The sequence below is a fragment of the Eschrichtius robustus genome, chromosome 6 (genome assembly GCF_028021215.1).
Source record: "Eschrichtius robustus isolate mEscRob2 chromosome 6, mEscRob2.pri, whole genome shotgun sequence".
NCBI lineage: Eukaryota > Metazoa > Chordata > Mammalia > Artiodactyla > Eschrichtiidae > Eschrichtius > Eschrichtius robustus.
The window spans coordinates 23430008-23452410 of NC_090829.1; the positions used below are offsets into that span (position 1 = coordinate 23430008).

The window sequence follows — 22403 nt, forward strand, 5'->3', positions numbered from 1 at the left end:
AGATGCTTTGGAAAACAGTTTGGTACTTAACTCAAAATACTAAACAGAGCTACCACATGACCAAGCAGTTCCACTCACAGGTGAATGAAATGTGAATTATACCTCAATAAATAGCTCCTTATAAAAACTTGAATATACAAAGGACTTTAAATTTGTACTTGTCCATATAATTGATTTTTTTAAAATTATACCTGCCTCTGCTTTAAGTTTTTTAAAACTATAAACAGGTTGTTAATTTATTTACCAAGGGGAAGTTGTTTCTCATCAGAATTCTCTGAGGATAAGGCATAGTCTTTCTGTTGTCTAGGTACCCTCAGGTAACTAGGAAGTTTGCAGAAGTGTGTTGAACAGGTGTGGATGTCCAGGCCTTGATGAAGCCTAATGACTTACCTGTTCCCTGCTTACATTAACTAGCGCTGTGGCAGACATGGCACACTGAACAGGTCCCATCTGCACTACCTATTACTCAGCTAGGGTAGCTCAATTCGTTCCATCCCTGTCATTGTCAGGAATGCATCTGAGTAAATAACTGCAAGATACCGATATATAAGAACAGCAATTTACAACTTCTGTTTTTATTTTCAGGTATTTTTTTTCTTAGTGTAGGAGAAAGGCGGTTAAGTTGATAAAGTACTGCCATCCTTGTGAGTGGTCTTTCACATGTGGTTTTTATAAGTGAGATTAATTTTAGTTTTTAAATGTTAAGTTTGTTCTTGGCGAGAGGATCTTATCAAGCAGGGGAAATTGGCTTCAGTGCTGAAAAATCACTTATCGGTACACTCCCTACATTCAAAATTGACTTAATGGACACTAGTACATGGCATCAGGTTTGGGACATGGCTGTTAATCTGTGCATCTATTTTATGAACCTAACTTTTTTTTTTTTTTGAGAGTTTTTTGATGTGGACCATTTTTAAAGCCTTTGTTGAATTTGCTGCAATATTGCTTCTGTTTTATGTTGTGGTTTTTGTTTTTTGGTTTTTTTTTTTGGCCCCGAGGCATGTGGGATCTTAGCTCCCTGACCAGGGATGGAACTCGCATCCCCTGCATTGGAAGGTGGAGTCTTAACCGCTGGACTGCCAGGGAAGTCCCAACCCAACTCTTTATAGGAAGTTTTTACACTTTTGTTCGTGTTTGCTATATGTTCATTTGCTTTGTAACTGTTTTTATAAATCCGCTTTATATTATTTTTCCTGAAAATTTAAAATCAAATTTGAAAATGGTAAGCATATTTTCAGATGACTTGGAAACACCGCTAAATAATTAAACTCTTGGCACTTCTGTTTTAAACTTCTCCAGTTTAATATCTTACTGCGTCACTTGACAAACTACTGTGGCCTCCATCTGCCTGCTCTGTAAGTGAGGCTTTATTGGGTGGAACACATCCCCCACTCAATATCACATTTATATATTTGTACCCTGGTCTGCTGTGTGGAGGATTTTATCCATTAGTTCCTACAAATACCCAGATCTGAAAGAATGGTTTTTCTCCTGTATCTCATTAAACCGTCCTTTGGGCTTTGCACGTATTTCATCTACCTCTGTAGTAAACTGATCACTTCTTTGAGATTGGTCTTCCTTTGTGTTTCTGCAACAGGATCGCTCTGTGTGATAGGGAAGTGATGCTGTCTGGAGGCGACATCCTGTGCTCCTTTCTTCCTTCTGTCCTTTCGCTCCCTATTTTGGCCTCCTGGTGATTGGGGCAGGGGGAGGACGGGGAATGCTGGTCTAAATTAAAATGAAATTGCTTTAACTGTTTCTCCTTTGCTTAAAAAAAGGGGAGGCAGTTTCCTGGCCCGCAGGTAGCAAATGAAAGTTATCTAAGCTTTTGCCACAATCTGTTTCGGGGTCACAGGGTCTTTTGAGCATCACAAGAACGTTGTAGAGCCACTCCGCAGAAGAAAAATGGGTATATTCAGAAATGTATTATTCCAGAAGTCATAGAAGCTCTGAAGTTAATCCTTCTGGGGATGAGTGAGGGTGGAGGGTCCATAGAGTCCAGGTTAGGAACCCCTGCTCTAGCCCTTCTGCTAGGACAAATATTAATAAGCAGGTTTTGTGTTAAGACTGGAAAATAAAGCTGATGTTAATTCAACTTTGGGGAATTAAGTGTTCTCTACTATTGCTGTAACTGGGGATTTATTGAATATTCTTTGATCAGGTTTCTTTTTTTGGCCGTGCTGCGCGGCATGTGGGATCTTAGTTCCCCGACCAGGGATCCAACCCGTGCCCTCTGCATTGGAAGCGCGGAGTCTTAACCACTGGACTGCCAGGGAAGTCCCCTTTGATCAGTTTTTAAATGTTCAAATATAAATGTGTGACGTTAACAATATATTCTAGTATATAATCTTGATGGTGACCACTTATGATGTTAGATCTTTGAATATGGACATTTGAGAAAAATAACTCTAGATGTTCACAAAGTAAATCACTGGCTTAGGATAGATCTTAGTGTTTCCAGGTTGTGAAGAAAAAAAGGTTAAGCCCTTGGTGTTGAAACTTGCGTCTGCCAGCTCATGCTGCGTGCTTAGCAGTGGAGTTGTCAAGTCCCACTGGTTGGGATGCTCCTCTCTTCACTTTTGCATGACGCTTCCACTCAACCAGTTTTTCCTAAACTATTCATTGATACCACCTTCATGATTTACCTTCTCTGCATGTTTCCTGGCTATTCTCTAAATCAACTCACTTTTTAAAGCCCAAATTTATGCTAATAATTACTGTGAAATACAGGGTTGATGTGCCAATTCTTTTTTTTTTTTTTTTTTTTGGCCGCCTGTGCGGCATGCAGAACTTCCCCTAGGATTGAACCCATGGCTCCTGTAGTGGAAGCACAGAGTCTTAACCACTGGACCACTGGGGAAGTCCTATGTGTTAATTTTTTTGTTTGTCACATATACATACTGGGGGTTTTGTCCAACCTAAAATCATCTTTTTTCTTTCTAGAGAGCATTAAATCCATTTCGGGAAATACTCCCTTATGTGCTGGAATTTTAAAGCTCTGATCTTGAATCAGTATGATCTGTGGAAGCTACTTGTACTAGTATCAGAAGTATCAGAGGAGAGGAGGGGGTCACAGGATGTGGGTGGGTGCTGCCTGCTGAAATACCCCTTGCTTGGGCGAATTCATATTGTTCTGAATATGAAGATACTTGGCTGTGTGCATGGCAGAGCTTGGAGTTGTAGCCTTGCAATGATGGGTCTGTTTTTTTACCCTGGCCACATCACACACACACACACACACACACACACACACACACACACAATGTGTATATCTTCAACTTTATGAGTTTTATTTTGTTTTACAGGTTTGATCTTGCTCTTCTACCTAGTCTTTTATGGGTTCCTGGCAGCACTCTTTTCATTCACGATGTGGGCTATGCTTCAGACTCTGAACGATGAGGTTCCAAAATATCGTGACCAGATTCCTAGTCCAGGTAATTAATTATGTTGTGATTAGCATGGCTTCTAACAAAATTGGGTTATACTTTATCTTCTTCGTAAGTCTGTATTATATAGCCGGTAGAAGATGTTAAACTTCAGGGTTAGATAATGTGAAAGTTTTGATTTTGTTTGTTGTTTAATATTTACATAGTGATATAAAGACCTTTAATATTTACATAGTGATATAAAGACCTTTAATATTTACATACTGATATAAAAACCTTTAATATTTACACAGTGATACAAAAACCTGGCTGATAAATCTTGAGTCTTTTGCCAAGAGTAAGCAGAAGTGAACACTGAGAGTTAAAGTGAAGCCAGATTGATGAATATAGTTATAGTTATGAATGGTGTTTATGAATATTGTGTAGTAGTTTCACTTTGCCTCTGAGTAATTTACTTATAAAGTATATGTTTCAGCTCTGGTGTGGGTTAGAGCATTGGTCTTATAAAATACATGCTTCATGTTTTTAATTGCTTAGTATGGAAGTGGTAAGAAGTCAATAGAGAATAAAATGAGTATACTCTTAATATGTTGAATTATTCTCTATTGATTGTCTTAGGGAAAAAAATTTCCTCGAGGATACTGGAGAATGTACTTTCGTACGGAAGAAAATCTTAACTGGAGCACTTGTTTAAGTCACATTTTCTCCCTCCTGATTTTATTCTTTTCAAACAGTTGGTCTTTGAATGCTAGCTCCGCTTTCGTTGGTGCACACGGCCCTTGTCCTCAAGGTGCTGGCAATTTTTATAGAAGTAAATAACAATAATGTGCAGAACTCCAGTGTATCTAATTCCCAGAAATATGAACAACTTCCAGAGATGGTAGCAAAGGGACGGCTCTGCATGGAGGAGCGTGATTTGGGCAGCAGGCAGAGTGGGCACGCAGGCCAGGGAAGGTGGGAGTCTGCAGCAGGAGGTTTCTGTCTGCAGCAGTGGTTCTCTTCCAGCCGTGATTTGCCCCCCCAAGGCCATTCAGCAGTGTCTGGAGACATTTTTGGTTGTCACAACTGCAGACGTGCTGTTGTGAGTAGAGGCCAGCGGTGCTGCTAAACATCCCTACGGTGCATGGGACAACCTCCCACAACAAAGACTCATCCAGTCCAGAATGTCGTTAGGGCCACGGCTGAGGAACCCTAGCCTAGATCCTTGCCCACTGCATGGACTTCTCAGCTATATCAGCAGCGAGATTGAACCAGTTTCCCCAACCAGTTTTCTTAGAAAATTCGTTCTAATGGCTTTTCCTTTGTTTGCAGCTAATATTTATCTAAATATCATGAATAACTCTTTTGGTCTGTTTGACCATGTATCTGAGACCAGCTCCATGCTAATTTTTTCCTCATCTCTCATTGTAGCCCTGTTTTCTTTCTACCTAGATGAATTCTAAGATAATTATTTCTCTTGCTGCCTTGAGTTATGTGACTATTACTATTGAACATAAGCTGATCGATCTATTTCAGAAATATTAAACCATTTATAATTGCATGAATAATATAAGCAGTAAAATGTGTTCAGTATACTTCTCTAAGTATATAGTTTTAAACTGAGTTCCTTAAAATCATTCACCAAGTGTATTATAGTACTTAAAAACTAAATATTAGTTCAAATAAACAAATATATATACACACTTATTCATATTATATATCAATATAATATTAGATGAATGTATATTAGTTTGTTAAGTATGATTTTCTCTTCATAAAGGAATTATGGGTAATTAAATTTTATTTCTACTTGTATTTTCTAAGGTTTTTTTTTGTTGTTTTTTTTTTTTTTTTTTAACAATGACCTTATTAAGTTTATTTTTAAATGGCATCATTTCAATAATGTATTTGCACCTGGTAAAATAAATGCTAGTTTGAAATTGGTATGTGTATTAACATATACATGCATATAACATAAACACGTACCATCTATGCACACCCCTATAGGTGCACACACATGCATACACACATATTCATGCTCCGATGGTTTAAATTGTAAAGACGTAAGAGTTACTGTAGTTTTCACATTCTATTGATGTTCATGGTTTGGAGTAAGCCAAGACTTTATTTGGAGGACGTAGGTGTACTGCGTCAAAAATGCACACTCCTGCTGTGTCTTTTTTTACTTAAGAGTTTCAAACAGGCTGTTAAATGAACTGAGGCTCCAAGAGCATTGCTCAGCAAGATCTAAGAAGTAACTTGTATCAGAAATTCAGTTTTAGACATTCTGGTCTGCAGAGTTTTTGTAAATTGAGTCATTTAAAACTTCCCATAGAAATAAGTCATGTTAAAGGAATGTAATCTTTTTTTTATAAAGCACAGACATTCTCATATTTTTCTTTAAAATTTCTTTCAAACTGGATGTCTTATTAAAAGTTGGGTTTTTCTTAAAGTTGGGTGTTTTTATACAGTTATGTATAAGCTGCCTTGATTCTGTTACTTTTTCACTTACAGTATATTATGTCTTGTTCCTCCTGTAAAACCTTAAAAATGAAAACATACAATTTCAGACATACACAGATGGTCATTTCATATACTGGATGGTCAGGTTTTATTTCTACATTGAACATTTTTATTAAAAAATCAGAAGGTTACTATTGATTTTGTAGTAGGTGGAGGGGTAAGGAAAAATAGGCATATGAGATCATCCAAATCCAAGTGATCTGGTATGTTGAGGTAGTAGGTGAATGGGGAATCTAATTGGGGCTCTTTTGTGCTGTATATGGAATAAGATTTGCTCTGCCATTTGGGAACATTGAGTGTTTCATCATAGTTGAGTAGCATCGGATCTATTGTAGTTTAACTCAAGAACCATGCAGATCAACAAAGGCAAGTATTTAGGATTTGAAAGAAACTGGGTTTGATCTAAAACGAATTAGATGTCTATGAGCAGCAATTTTTTTTTTTGTTTGTTTGCTGCATTGGGTCTTCATTGCTGCGCACGGGCTTTCTCTAGTTGCAGTGAACTGGGGCTGCTGTTCGTTGTGGTGCGCGGGCTTCTCATTATGATGGCTTCTCGCTGCGGAGCACGGGCTCTAGGCGCGCGGGCTCAGTAGTTGCAGCACGTGGGCTTCAGCAGTTGCAGTACATGGAGAGCAGCAAAAGCAATTTTAAGGAAAACTAAAACAACCTTATTATTTATTTTCAGATTCAATGCAAGGCTTATCTATAATAACTTTGATATATGGGGAATGTTTAGAAACTAGTGAGAATTTTAGGATTTTTTTGTTTAAATCTTTGTGCAAGGCTGAATGTAGATCTAATGCTTTTAAATTAAACAAAATTTTTTTATGAAGTAGAGTTGATTTACAATGCTGTGCTAACCTCTGCTGTACAGCACGGTGACTCAGTTATACACGTACAGACACACTTTTGATCTAATGCTTTTAAATCAAGGAAAGCTTAAAGTTGGACGCCTGATTGTTACAGATACGTAGGCTTACATTTTCTGTTAATAAACTCATGTAAACATATTCTATATACATGGGTGTTGATTGCTAATATGAAATTGTTGGCGGTTATATGTCAATTCAGTATGAGAAAACCACATTTTAGTTATCGAGCAGTGTTTATTATTGAAGGAAGAATATTTAACTGTAGAGTTAAAATTGTATAGGCCTCTTTCATCGATAAGGTAAGCTTTCTTTACGAATGTTTTCATACAGTTGTAATTTGAATGACAAAAGTGCTTAGACTTTGATTTGCTAAAATTTTCTCCGTATATTAATGGCAAATTGGCAAAACCTAAAAATATTTAATAGAAAATGAATGTAGAAAGTACAAAGTAAAACTTGCATCTTTTAAGTTAAGGAACAGAGCAGTTCTAACTAAGATTTAGAGGAGGTTTCTAATTGGTAATGTCCGACGTGATTTTGAAGACGTGGAATTTTTTCATTTTAGATGTCTCTTCATAGTCAGATAGAAGTGGGAGGTTCTTGATAATTTCAACCTACCCGTGAACACAATTTCCACATAGTTTACTGAGATCTTCCTTTTTAGAGATAAGAGTAAGGAGAAGGAAGGAGAGAAGGGAATTTGCTGTAATTAATTTCCCCCCTTTTCTTTTATCTCTATAGGGCTTATGGTTTTTCCAAAACCGGTGACGGCATTGGATTTTTCATTCAGCGTGTCTAATCCAGAGTCCTATAGAGGGTACATTAATGACCTTAAGAAATTTCTAAAGTGTAAGTATGTTTTTTTTTTAGAGTAAGTTAAAGATTTTAGTTATTACAGAAACTAGGACCAAATTATGATGACTTTTAGAAACATTATTATTAGAGCTTGTCTTGCCTTTTTCTTTCTTTCTGTGAAACACAGTCAATTGAGAGGACTTAGCAAGTAGAATTTACGATTATTCATGATGAATTTATGATTAGTCCGTATTCTGACTTACGGAAAGCATAGGGGCCTAACCCTAATGGGCAGTTGATTTGATTTTTTTTTATCTACCCTTTAATAAGTACATGAGTAAGTTCATTGAAGCATAACATTTATATCTGCATCAAAACAAATAGCATGTGACTAATGGAGCAGAACTGTATTATAAAATGATGCCCGTAAGGATTTGGATCTTTGGATCCAGTGTAGTGCTGGCGGCGTGGGGACGAGGAATGGTGTTCGTCATTAAAAGAAAAAAAAGTTTGTGTATCGGTTGTGAGTTTTTCAGAGCACTGGTTTGCAGTGCTTTCTAATAGCCGTCCTGGCCCAGTTTTCTCTTCTGTTTTGTCTGCCCTGACTCCGTGTTATTAACATTCACACGAATAGCCATCAAGCACCATGGCCTCTGGGTTCGCGGTTGCCGCAGCTCTTCCTCAGCCACGCTCTCCTGCAGTTGCTTCTTAGAATGTGCAGGACTCCATTGCCAAGGTCGCTGATGGGGCTCCTACACAACCTTCTCGTTTGCTTAACTTGCCCTCGCTCTTTGTCTCCCTCACTGGGACTTCCAGTTCACTGACCCTTTTATTTTATCCCAGCCTCTCCCCGCTCAGCTTCCCTTCTGGTCAAGCTTGTCAATTCCATAGTTTTTCATTTCATTTTTACTCAAGCCAGTACTCTAAAATCCCTCGCCTCTTAGTCTGTTTGTCATAAAACTTGCAAGTAGATGAAGCCGTGTAATGCCCCTAGATGAAGCCCTGTAATTCCTGGATGGAGCTCTTCCTTTGAGCCTGCCCTCTGAAGACTAATTAGCACTGTGAATACTTGATCACCTCCCTCAAATGGATCCCATCTACTGCCTGGCAATCCTGCTGAATTTCCCTGGGTACTTCTCTGAAGGGATTATTTCCAGCCTCTACTCAAAACTCTAGCTCCTTACCTTTTCCCCTATAACTCACTTTCTTCATACAACCTGGTTTCCTACTTCGAGAGAAACTAGAAGTACTCAGGTAGAAACTCCCCCAGTTTCCTCGTTACCAGTAAAACCAGCCTTCAGTTGCAGCCTTTTTGTCTGTGATTTTCCTCCTGCTCTGACAAGGGGGGCTGCCCTTCCTCTTATCTAAGTCCACCTGTCCCGGTCACGTTTTGCATCTCATCCCCTCTCACTGCCTCAAGCATTATGCTAATTACTAATCCTTCTCATATATGTTTAGCCTCTCTGTTGGATCCTTTCTGTCAACATGTAGAAATCCTCAACTCCCTCCTATCTTAAATCAAAAACCTTTCGATCCTGCGTCTTCTACTACCTACCTTCCTAAATCTCTTTCCCTTGAAAGTTAAGTATATATTTATTATTTAAATAGAGATGTTTTTGTGAGAGTATAATCCATGGTTTGAAAACCAAATAGTAAAGAAAGGCTTATAAGTAGAACAGTAGTTCCCTGCCATACTCTGTTCTAGCTGCAGTCCTGTTCCTTTATTCAACAAATACTTCTTTTTGAGGGTCTTTTTTGTGTCAAGCACTCTTCTAATTTCCATCAGTGAACAAACAGAAAATTTCTGTGTTTGTGGCGTTTTTATAATCTAGTGGTGTGTTAGAAGGTAATAAGTGCTGTGGAGGAAAATAAGGCAGAGAAGGGAAATAGGGAGAGTTGAGAGGGCTGCAATTTTAAGCAGAGTGGTCTGGGAAGACCTCATTGAAAGGGAATGTTTCAGGAAAGATCTAAGGATGAGGGAAGTAGCCATGGAACTACCCAGCAGTAGGTGCAAAGGCCCTGAGGCTCACAATGTCCAGTGTGTTCAGGGTTCATCAAGGAAGTCAGAGGGGCTGGATGGAGTAAGTGGGGAGAGAGTAGTAGGAGATTGAGGTCAGGGAGTTAAAGGAGGACCAGATTGTGTAGGCCTTGGAGGCTGTTGTTCAGTTCTTTGACTTTCACAGTGACCAAGATGGAGGTTCTTAAGCAGAGAATTAACATCATCTCACTCAGATTTTTAAAGGATCACTCAGGCTGTTTTTTGAGACTAGACTGCAGAGGGGAATCAGGGAAGCTGGTTCGGAGGCCATCGCAGTCACCTAGATGAGTGGAGATAGTGGCTTGGCAAGGTCGGGAGCAGTGAGGCTGTGAGAAATCGTCTGATTCTGGATACATTTCCAACAGGAAATAACTTCATGCTTTTGAACTTTTTCTTACGGGATTTTTCTTCTGTATCTTTAAATACAATCTGTTGGCTCTTGATTTATCACTTTTATACATTGTCTTTACTTCCTGCCATGTTAGATGAGGATTTAGCTCACATGCCTCAGACCTTCCCCTAATCTCAATTTAAAAGTAATTGAATTACTATTTTATTTTCATTATTGGTTGCCTTCTTATACTTGTCTTTACGTCATATTCTACCGTCTGTAGAGGCTCTCGTCTAACTCCCTTATTTGTATACTGCCGTTTGAGATGTTCTCTTACATCCCTTTTTTTCTGGAGAACTCCTCCCTAGAGTCCTTCCCCTCTGCTGCAGTCTGTACTGGTTTCTGTTTAGGGCTTCTACTACCCAGCTGTCATTTGGGGAGTTCGTTTGATCCCTTTCGGATTGGATTCACTGTTTCTTGGCTCCTGCCTTCTTTTTCTTTATTTATTCCCTAGTTTTTGTTTTTGTTTTTTTTTTTATAAATTTCTTTCTTTCTTTATTTATGGCTGTGTTGGGTCCTCGTTTCCGTGCGAGGGCTGTCTCCAGTTGCGGCAAGCGGGGGCCACTCTTCATCGCGGTGCGCGGGCCTCTCACCGTCGCCGCCTCTCTTGTTGCGGAGCACAGGCTCCAGACGCGCAGGCTCAGCAGTTGTGGCTCATGGGCTCTAGAGCGCAGGCTCAGTAGTTGCGGCTCACGGACCCAGTTGCTCCGCGGCATGTGGGACCTTCCCAGACCAGGGCTCGAACCCGTGCCCCCTGCATCGGCAGGCGGACTCTCAACCGCTGCGCCACCAGGGAAGCCCCTGTTCCCTAGTTTTGATGGAGTATATTCTCAAATAACTTGGTAAGGAGAGATACATGAATACTCTTCCATTGTATATATACCACTATACTATTTAGCCATAAAAAAGAATGAAATCTTCCTATTTGCAGCAACATGGATGGACCTTAAGGGCATGATGCTAAGTGAAATAAACAAAGACAAATACCAAATGGATCTCACTTATATGTGGAATCTAAGAAACAAAACAAATAAGAAAACCAAGCTCATAGATGCAGAGAACAGATAGATTGGTTGTTGCCAGAGGCAGCAGGGGGCAGGGCTGAAGTGGTGAAGGAAGGTCAGAAGGTACACACTTCCAGTTAGAAATAAATAAGCCCTGGGGATGTAACGTACAGCATGGTGATGATAGTTAACACTACTGTATTGCGTATTGGGACGTTCCTAAGAGAGTAGATCTTAAAAGTCCTCATCAGAAGAAAAAGATTTGTAACTATACATAGGGACAAGATGTTAACTAGACTTGCCGTGGTGATCATTTCACAATGTGTACAAATATTCAAGCATTCATTGTGTTGTACACCTGAAACTAATGTTATCTGTGAATTATATCTCAATTCGTATTTAAATTAAAAAAAATTTTTTAAGATACATGGAATGTAGGTTTTTAGTCTTTTCATTTCTGAAAATGACTTAATTCTGCTTTTATTGTTCATAGTTTAGCTGTGTATAGAGTTTTAGTTCCTTTGTATTTGCCTTTTTCTGCTCAACAGTGTTGGTTTTTTGTTTTTGTTTTTAAATGTATTTCCTTAGGGTTCTAAAATTTCCAAGTGTTGGTGTCAGTCTCTAAAATATCACTTTGCTGGAAGCTTGATGGGGTCTTTCAGGATGAAGAGTTAGATTCTCCAGTGGAGGAAACTATTATTACTTGAAAATTTCCTCACCTCAGTTTTCTGGTTCTCTTTCTAGAGCTATTCTGTTAGTTGTTGGGTTTTGGATCTCTTGTTTTTCTCTCATTTTCTACTTTTGCTTTATTATACTGGGGATTTACTTTTAGATCTTTAAAGTTCAGCATGCCCTCCCCCCTCCCTTTTTTTAAACTTTGAATTGTCATTGTTGCTCTTAGGAATGCCTTTCTGGTGTTTAAAAGATACAGTCTCTTGTTAAAAGATACATTATCTGCTCTGGGTTGTTTTCTTTTTTTTTTTCCCCCTTGAATACTAATTAGAATTTGAAATCTTATATTGTTCAAGTTATCTCTTTCAGGTCTTTCCCCCCCTGTTTACCTACACCTTTTTCTATCTTACTTTAGGCTTTCCTCAGGAATGTGGGGTTCTGTGCTCTCTCTGGGAATGGTGACCTTTCTCTGTTCCCATCATGCGCTAGGCAGGGGTCTTCATATTCTGACCATTCATCATCCAACTCCTTGACTTAGAGCGGTTTTGTGTAGAAGTGGAAGTTGGCATCATACAAAAATGGTCCCTGATGTACCAACAGAGTATATGCAGGAGAAGCCCTTGGAGGAAACTGATGTAGGCCTTGAATATTTTCTGCCGAATGACATTCATGATTGTGCCACGAAAGTCAAAAAGGAGTGACGGGTGTCAATGGTACTGTTTTGTTGTAAGAGTTTACTCCTGTCCCCCCTCCCCAGTACCTGAGTCATTCTTGGCTATTTAATGGGTACATAGTTCCCATGATATCCTAATTTTTGATAAATAAAAGTTGAAACCACAATTTTTGACTTTTTTTCTTTTTTTAAAGGGAAAGAGCCGTACTTCCTTTTAAATGTGTTTACTTTGGGACTTCCCTGGTGGTCCAGTGGTTCAGCACTTTCCCTGCCAGGGCCTGGGTTCAATCCCTGGCCCGGAAACTAAGATCCCACAAGCCTCTCGGCATGGCAAGCATGCAAACGAACAAATTTAAATAAATTTAAATGAATAAATAAAGTTAAATAAGTAAATGTGAGTACTTTGAAATTTTGGTTCCTGTTTTTGGTTGAATTCATTTTAGGTTGGCCTTCTTTTGGTACCAGTCATACCCACACACCAACAGTTCTCACTGAGGCATTGTGGCACCATGTTTATCAGTGAGTGCCTTGCAGTCGCCTAAGCTCACTGAGGGCAAGGGTCCACAGCAGACTGGCTCCCCGTTATGCCCCTTTTGTCTAACACTGTGCCAAGTGCACAGCAAACATTGAAAAATCGTTGAATTGTCCCCCTCTCCTTCCTTCCCTATCTCCAAGTTGTAACCATTTTACTCCTTCATCCCCTTTGGATCTATCTCGTTACCTCCATCTCTGCTGAAAACACCCTTTGTAAGCTAACATTAACTCACGTGTACCCCTTTCTTTAGGCCCTTCATTTATGATTTTATCCTCAACAGCTGTCTTACCCACTACACTGTAAATTACCTCCATAAGGGCAGAGGTAATGCGTTTTTATGTCCTCACCATTGTATCTTTTGGGCCAAGAGCATCGAAGGCATTCAGATAATGCTGTAGCCATGGCTGGTGCCACCTAATGGTGACAAAAGAGATCCGTCTGTCACCCAGTTTGTATTGGAATGAAATAAACTGCAAAGCGCTAGATAGCAGTTAGACTTTAAAGGAGCAGACTTAACATTCTTTCCCTAAAATTTTCCAGTAAATGGCATTGCTGTTTTTGTCTTTGAAGAATGTTGTCCAAAGGATGATATATTTCTGGTTGTGTTTAAGGTCCTTTTTGGCTGTTTCCTTTTTAGCATATGGCTTAGAAGAACAGAAGAATCTCACAAATTGTCCCAGTGGAGCGTTTTATGAGCAGAAGGGTCCAGAATATACTTCATGTCAGTTTCCTCTTGTCTTACTTGAAGCATGCAGTGGTGTGAATGATCCCGAGTTTGGCTACTCCACAGGAAGCCCTTGTATTCTTGTGAAAATGAACAGAGTATGTACATAATTTATTGCTGCTGCTGCTGCTTTTTCCAAATCTCTTCTTTTAAGAAGCTGGCAACTATTTATTCAGTGCTCTCTCACTTGGTGGTAGCTTGTGTAAAAAGCTAACAGTGATACTGACCTTGGGAAAATTAATACAGAAAAAAACAATTGGTTCATAAATTAGTCGTAAATTAGGGAGTAACACAACTTCAGTTTTTCTCTTTTGGAACTAGCTACATGCACTTAAGCGTAGATCGGAGCTTCAGGGATCAGGTATTCTGGGGATCATGCCCACAGCATGGTTGTGTTAATGTGCTGTGCTCATCTTTGCGTCCCGTGTGGCAATGTAATTTAAAATCCCACGGCAAACTTATAAAGTTTTGGCTTATTTAACTTTTTCTGAATATTTAGTAGCAAAGCATAGCTTTATAGTATATGTCTATGTAATTAAATAGTAGAAATAGAGATAAATTTGCATTAAAATGAACCCAGCAGCATTTTGCCATGTTGTCCAGAGAAAGTGCCTGAATTGTATAGCCATTAGCAAACCAAGAAGCTAATGTTCTCTACATCTAAGTAACAATGTTGTGGAGTCATTGTGCAAAAGGAAGATGCTTTCCTTGCATAATGAAGTGATCTCCAAACCCTGTGCCTTGCTGCTCTATAAATGGTACTGGAGAGTTGTGTTCTGATACAGTTAACCTGTTGAGGCCTGTATGGTCTCCCTTGAAGAATGAGGTCATTCCTGGTCATTTACGCAGAGAAAAGGCAATCTCCTAAACAGCTGCAGGCCTCTCAAGGTCTTGAGTTTACATATATATCACAAAAGTTACCATCCCTAATAAAAGTAAAACTTGAGTCTTCTGAAGTTGGCACTGCTAAATAAGGAGTTTCCCTGTAGGGAGAGCCAGCTAGACCCTTAAGCGCCCAGACTGGCTTCCCTCCAGCCTCTCCTTCCCCTGTCCCCATGGTCAGCAACAGTTTCTGATTATCCCATAGCACTCTGGAAATCATTCTGAAACATTGCCTGGCACATAGTAGGCGCTCAATAAACATTTAATGGGATGTTTTAGCAACACTTAAGCACTAAGGTTAACAAAGTGGAGGTGAAACTGAAGGCAAGATGGGTAGGCCAGGAAGTGGGAGCAATCTGAATAACTATTTCAAGGGGACCCCTACTTTCCTCAGAAATGCTAGGGAGCTCATACATACCACATACTGTTTAAAGTAGAAATGAGTTTTCACAATCCACACAAGAAATCCAGATAGTTTATCCCTCGGTATCTGTGGGGAATTGATTCTAGGACCCCTGAGGACACCAAAATCTGGGGGTGCTCAAGTCCCGTATATAAAATGGCGTAGTATTTGCGTATAACCTGCACACATCCTCCTGTGTACGCAGAAGCATCTCTAGAGTACTTATACCTAATTCAGTGTAAGTGCTGTGTAAAAAGTTGTCAGCACACAGCAAATTCGAATTTTGCTTTTTGGAACTTTCTGGAGTTTTTTCCCCCAAATGTTTTTGATCTGTGATTGGTTGAATCCGCAGATGTGGAACCACCCCCACCCCCCCACCCCCACCCCCCCCCCCCATAGGGAGGGCCAACTGTAATGTGAAACCAGGTGATCTAGCTTGTAAGATGAATTAAATCCATTCTCTCCAACAGGGATGCCTTTTGCAATCCCTGCCTCCTAGGAGTATCTTCACAACACCTAGACTGATGGAAAATCTGTTCCCAATATAAAGCCAAGAGAAGAAATTCCAGTTCCTTCTCCCACAGGACCAACCTTCTGAGTTTATTTTCTTTGTCAATATGTCCTCTGAATGATGAGCATGTGAGATTATACTTGCTGATAGAGCAGAACTTTGCAGGCATGACAGGAAGACATCATCAGGCACACGGGGATCGGCAGTGAGATGTTGCATAAGGGTGTAGCAGGGCATTTAATCCCAGTGTAGTTTGTTCCAAAATCATTGCGAGGGCACCGATAGTTATTGCTCTCGAAATTATTATTTCGGTTGCAACAATACTTATTTTTCAGGAGGAGTACTTAACATTTTACAGGCATTCACATTAAAATGTATATAAATTATAAAATTATAAAATATAAATTAAAACGCATATAATTCAAAAGGCAAAAAAAATCCTCTCACAAAATACATGGATAAATATGTTATCATTCATACAGAGTTAGTTATATCAACCACATAAATGAAAGCCTCATTACATAGAACTGAATGGTGCTGTGAGAGTCCTCAAAATGGGATTAAGTGTATGTGTTTTGTAGAACAGATAGATGTGAAATACAGCAGGGCTCTGTGGAAGCCTTACGGAAACATGGTAGGGTTGTGACCTAATATATTTTCATGAAGAACAGTTATTATATTTTGCCTTTGCCATTCTTATTTGCATTAATGATGTGTTCATATAAATAATGAAATGTAAAGGTTTCTATTTATTTCTTGTTTTAGGGTAGCAAAGTGCAGTGCTGTGTTTTGGTCAATTCTTTGATAACTGATTTATTTTCTAAATTGCCCCAGTGCTATAATAAGATAGATAATTGGTAAGATTATTATATTGAAAAGTCTGTTCTAATCCTCTAAAATAAAATTAAAGTAAAAGGCAGAGGTAACAGGGTTTTAATGCAGTGTTAGTGTCCATCTCAACCCTCCCGCCCCCTGTGTCCCCAGCAAAGAAGGAAGAGGTTCTGTTGTATACAGTTGTGATGTTTCAATTAATCAACGTTTCTTTACCTTAGATAATTGGATTAAAGCCTCAAGGAGAACCAAGGATAGAATGTATTTTGAAGGTTAGTATTCAGAAAATAGCCCAATTTCTGTTAAAGCTTTAGTGTATCTTAAAAATACTTTAAAAGTCTAATGAATTTAGTCATTTTTTTCTTCCCTGTCACATTTTTAAAGTCCATTGTAGTGCCATTCTTAGAAGAATAAAACTCCACCAACCTTTGGGGGTAGCCCTTCTTTGTTTGCTAATGATAATTCAAAAAGACTTATTTTCCATGTGCATTTGATTTCACATACTTTGCCTTTATATTTACATATACCATATTTCACTGATTTTAAGATTCATTTTCTTTTTTCTAGCTTGATGACACCAAAACTGGGGTTGGCCTTATAACTGATAGTGTCTTAACAGTGTATAAGATTTTTTCTTTCTTAATAGTACATAAATTGGTGCACATCAGTGGCATCTGAGATTTAATGAAACATGGTACATTTTCCTTAAGGTAGAGGCATTATTTTGCTCTCTCATCCCTACTTTATTTTTTCCAGAGCGCTGTGCTGTTTTCCTTTCATAATTTCTTTTGTTTTCTCTCCATGCTGCAAAGTTCCACTAAGACAAATATGTAAATGATGGGTAAGAGTTCTCAGGAGAAACTGTTAAGTTCTAAATTTAATTCTATCATTGTGTAAAATATTAGCATTCCAGCTCCAGTTAATATGTCAGAAGTGTCTTACTTGAAAAGTTACATTGAAATCACTTCTAAAGTTGTTTGCCAGAGAAAACTGTCATCCCTTTTAACGATGAATGGATTTCTCATTTGGGCAGAAACTTCTTGCTGGGTGGTTCTCAAATCTGATCATGCATCAGAATCACTTGGAGGGTTTCTTAGGTCCCAGTTCTGCAGTTTCTGACTCAGTAGGTCTGGGGTGAGGCTGCAAAATTTGCGTTTTTAACTAAAGTGTCCAGGTGATGGTGATGCTGCTGGTCTGGGACCCACACTGAGAACTCCTGCTTCAGAATATCCTTATTGATTGATTTTGAGTATTTATTCACGATTTAGAATAGAATGAAAAGCTGGGAGGTTTGTGGTCTTCTCATCCGGGTTGAAGTATGCGTGTGTGACCATAGGCAACTCAGTTTATCTCCTTATGCCATAGTCAGCTCAGCAGGAAACTTGGATAAAAAATCAGAATCTCACTTAAAACCAGATGCTGCATCTAAGCTGAGTTTTTCTTGGTATACAGATCCTTCTAAAAATCTAGTGAGCTTCTACTGTCATCTCAAAACAGGAGAAAACATGACACCTACAAGACAGATTTAAGAAATGTATTGTGTAACTCTGTGATCCCCCTTGCTTGCAATTCTTTCCAGTAGAAGGTTCCCGAGGCTGGGTGTGAGCCTTCAGCCGGGTGGAAGTGCTGATTTTATGACAGTGTCCTGTGTGCAGGAACTTTTGCCTCTGCATGTGAGCAGACAGTGTAGATATACTTGGAACGGTGGGTCTGTGGAGCCAGCACCATCAAGAAAAGAAAACACACGCGCACACGCGCGCGCACACGCACGCACACACGCACACACACACACACACACACACACACACACACACACCCCACCCCCACCCCAGAAGGGCAAAAGCCTTCCACTGGTTTCCTAAGCTTTCACTTCTGTAAGCCTTTGGCCAGTATAAACTACTCCATGTTAACGCTTCACTTAGGATTATAAATGGATTTTTCTCCTTGTTATCTGTTGTGTATCTTTTGCTTCTAGAATACTTGGGGGAACTATTCTAGAATAGTTGGGGGAACATCTGGTCTAATGACTCAGATTTCAATTTGCTGTCCCTTTTGCTTTGAAGAGTTGTGTGGAAAGTACATAAAATAATCCAAATAATAGATGGGGTTTTTGTTTTGTTTCTTTAGTTGTGGAATATTTTTGTTTTTAGAAAAAACACACAAAATTGGAGGAAATCTTTGTAAAACTGCATTTTACTCGTAGGCTAGTCACAAAGGAGTAATCAGGTGGAATCCGTAAGTCTTCGAGGTGTGGCTCTGAACAGATGGCAACATTTACTGCTTATCACCCTATTGCTGTTTTCCAGTAGATTCGTCTATAATCAAGTGTTCTTAGTGTAAATTCTTTAGTTGACTTACCTTTTATATAATACGTTTGTCTTTTATTTTGTCTTGTATTCTTTTTTTTTTTTTTTAAAGTAGTTGCACCAGTTTGTTTTTTTTTTAAATTTATTTATTTATGGCTATGCTGGGTCTTCGTTTCTGTGCGAGGGCCCTCTCCAGCTGCGGCAAGCGGGGGCCGCTCTTCGTCGCGGTGCGCGGGCCTCCCACCATCGCGGCCTCTCTTGTTGCGGAGCACAGGCTCCAGACGCGCAGGCTCAGCAATTGTGGCTCACGGGCCCAGTCGCTCCGCGGCACGTGGGATCTTCCCAGACCAGGGCTCGAACCCGTGTCCCCTGCATTGGCAGGCAGACTCTCAGCCACTGCGCCACCAGGGAAGCCCTGTCTTGTAGTCTTAACTTTGATCTGCTTTTACTTATTTATTTATTTTTAAGGATTTTTTTGGTCTTGTTTATTTATTTATTTATTTATTTGGTTGGGCCTGGTCTTACTTGCAGCAGGTGGGCTTCTTAGTTGCAGCTTGCCAGCCCCTTAGTTGCAGCACATGGGCTCCTTAGTTGTGGCATGCGAACTCTTAGTTGAGGCACGCATGTGGGATCTAGTTCCCTGACCAGGAATCAAACCCTGGCGCCCTGCATCGGGAGCACGGAGTCGTATCCACTGTGCCACTGGGGCAGTCCCTTAATTGCTTTCATACAAGTTAAGAGTCCTAAAAACACTAAAACATTGATGACAGAACATGCTTTTAGAGGTGGCCTTTAATTTTAAAGGATGGTTCCTGCAAAAGATGTAATATTCATATTTATGTCATTAGTGTTTTTTTTAATTTTCTTACAACAATGAATCATGTTCATTTAAGAAAATTTAGAAAAATGCAGAAGGAAAACATTTGGTAAATGCTACCCAGAGTTAATCACTGCTTAGAACATTTGGTATGTGTTCTTCAAGTTATTTACAGGTGGTGACTATACAGAAGAACCAAAATACATTAGTTTTAAACCTTTATTTTGTTTTCAGTGGAACTTAGTGACTGCTAATAGACTCTTGGACCTAGTTGCTCATGGTTTCCAATATGATGCCATTCGTAGACTTAGAAAACCATGACGTGTAGCTTCACCGTAAAAGTTATCTCATCGTTGTTCAGATATGCATTTTATTATTTCACAATTTCTAAATGTTAATTTTAAGTAAAAGTCTGCCAACGTGATGGCTTAGGCACACACCCGTAGAACAGTTAATTGAGCAAGTGACCATAACTCTGAGCCTCAGTTCCCCTCTCTATAACTGACCTACACACCTAAGGGTTTTAGGCCTAAATGAGGTAAATATAAATGGAGTGTGGTATCTGGCTGAAAATGTACACTGAAGTGCTCAATAAACTGTAACCCAGGACTTCCCTGGTGGCACAGTAGTTAAGAATCCACCTGCCAGCGCCGGGGACATGGGTTCAATCCCTGGTCCAGGAAGATCCCACATGCCGCGGAGCAGGTAAGCCCGTGCACCACAGCTACTGAAGCCCGCGCGTACGTGCCGCAACTACTGAGCCTGAGTGCTGCCCATGCATGCTCTGCAACAAGAGAAGCCACCGCAATGACAAGCCCACGCACCGCAATGAAGAGTAGCCCCTGCTCGCCACAACTAGAGAAAGCCTGCGCGCAGCAACGAAGACCCAACACAGCCAAAACTAAATAAATTAATTAATTAATTAATTAATTTAAGAAAACCTTTAATTTACATTTTGGGGAACATCTCTGTGTTTGTATGAATTATTAAGGAAAATAGGTTAAAAGTAATTAATGCACGAAAGTACTTATATCAAAGTGACTATTTTTTTCTCCTATATAAAATGTTATTTTAGACCTTTTTTTAGCATGTATTCTGTTTTTATTTATTTGTTTTTCATTTTTATTGGAGTATAGTTGATTTACAATGTTGTGTTAGTTTCAGGTGTACAACAAAGTGAATCAGTTATACATACACATATATCCACTCCTTTTTAGATTCTTTTTAGACTTAACTTTTTTTAAATTAAGGCGTACAGACATAGGGTGGTGTTTGAATAGTGATTGAAAAATGGCTTCTACAGTTTCCCTTAGCCTTGTTATCTCCTGTTCTTTCTTTATTTCTTTTTTTAATTAATTAATTTATTTATTTATTTTTGGCTGCATTGGGTCTTCGTTCGAGCGGGCGCTACTCTTCCTTGCGGTGCACGGGCTTCTCACTGCAGCAGCTTTGCTTGTTGCGGAGCACGGGCTCTAGGCACGCCGTACTTGTGGCACGTGGGCTTAGTTGCTCCACGATGTGGGGTCTTCCCTGACCAGGGCTCGAACCCATGTCCCCTGCGTTGGCAGGCGGATTCTTAACCACTGTGCCACCATGGAAGCCCCTCTCCTGTTCTTTTTAAATATTGTTGATCTGGATCGTTAGAACTTGCCCTTTTTGTGGGTGGTCATCGCCTTATGCTTTGCTGTCTTGCCTGTGTCGCTTGTCCATGTGTTTCTCTCACCCCGTGCACATCTGCTACTTCGTGGTGGTTAAGTGAAGTAAGCAGAGAGTACGGCTTCCCTTAGAGGAGGTTCTTAGTTTTGCTATAGTGTTTCATGTATACTTTCAAAAGTAGAAATTCATTTATTCAAATCTAGAATGCAAACATTTAGTAATGTTTTATTTTAATTAGTGCCTTGTGAAGTTGCCACTGATTTTAATCATTGTTCTCTGTCATCTACTCAGTATGTGTAACGGTTACAGTCATTAATATTGGGCCTATTCAGAATGTGTTACATGAGAATTTTCATAAATTGCTTATTTTTCAAGAAGAATACTAGATTTATATCGTTATCATGTATATCAGTTTTTTTTGAGGTATGATTGATGTATATAATATTACCTCAGTTTCAGGTGTGCAACACAGTGATTCACAATTGTTAAATATTATATACTCCATGTGTAGTTATTATAAAATATTGGCTACATTCCCTGTGCTGTACAATTTATCCTTGTAGCTTATTTATTTTTTATTTTTCTTTTTTTATAAATTTATTTTATTTTATTTATTGTTTTTGGCTGCGTTGGGTCTTCGTTGCTGCATGCGGGCTTTCTCTGGTTGCGGTGAGCAGGGGCTACTCTTTGTTGTGCTGAGCGGGTTTCTCATTGCGGTAGTTTCTCTTGTTGCGGAGCACAGGCTGTAGGCGCGTGGGCTTCAGTAGTTGTGGCATGCGGGCTCAGTAGTTGTGGCTCGTGGGCTCTAGAGCACAGGCTCAGTAGTTGTGGCGCACGGACTTAGTTGCTCCGCGGCACGTGGGATCTTCCCGGACCAGGGCTCGAACCCGTGTCCCCTGCATTGGCAGGCGGATTCCCAACCACTGCGCCACCAGGGAAGCCCAGCTTATTTATTTTATACATGGTAGTTTGTACCTCTTAATCCCCTACCCCTATGTTGCCCCTCTCCCCTTCCCTCTCCCCAAAGGTAACTACTAATTTGTTTTCTGTATCTGAGAGTCTGTTTCTTTTTTGTTGTATCAGTTTTTTGTTTGCTTGTTTAAATTTATTTTTTGGCTGTGCCTAGCGGCATCCCGGATCTTAGTTCCCTGACCAGGGATGGAACCCGTGCCCCCCGCAGTGGAAGTGCAGAGTCTTAACCACTGGACCGCCCGGGAAGTCCCTGTATCAGTTTTTTTAATACATGGAATATAACTGCAGTAGACATATAATACCTCTAACTGATTTACATGTGGTCATAAAAATTATTCAAGGGAAATGTGGTATTTAAATTGGTTAAGAAGGGTATTCCTTGGAGTACTTTAAATTTTCCCTAACAGTTTGTCAGCTGCATCATAGTTTCCAC

The 22403-nt window shown here is 39.6% G+C and overlaps 1 protein-coding gene across 3 annotated transcripts in view; it reads left to right on the plus strand.

Moving 5' to 3' along the window:
• ATP1B3 (ATPase Na+/K+ transporting subunit beta 3) overlaps positions 1-22403 on the plus strand; it is a 42011-nt gene that overhangs the window by 16101 nt on the left and 3507 nt on the right. For 2 of the 3 annotated variants that reach the window (XM_068546018.1, XM_068546017.1), the window contains 4 exons: positions 3306-3434; positions 7502-7609; positions 13506-13690; positions 16441-16491. In XM_068546018.1, coding sequence (XP_068402119.1) covers positions 3306-3434; positions 7502-7609; positions 13506-13690; positions 16441-16491 — 473 coding nt within the window. The remainder of the gene's footprint in view (positions 1-3305; positions 3435-7501; positions 7610-13505; positions 13691-16440; positions 16492-22403) is intronic. The other variant, XM_068546019.1, reaches the window with a different exon arrangement.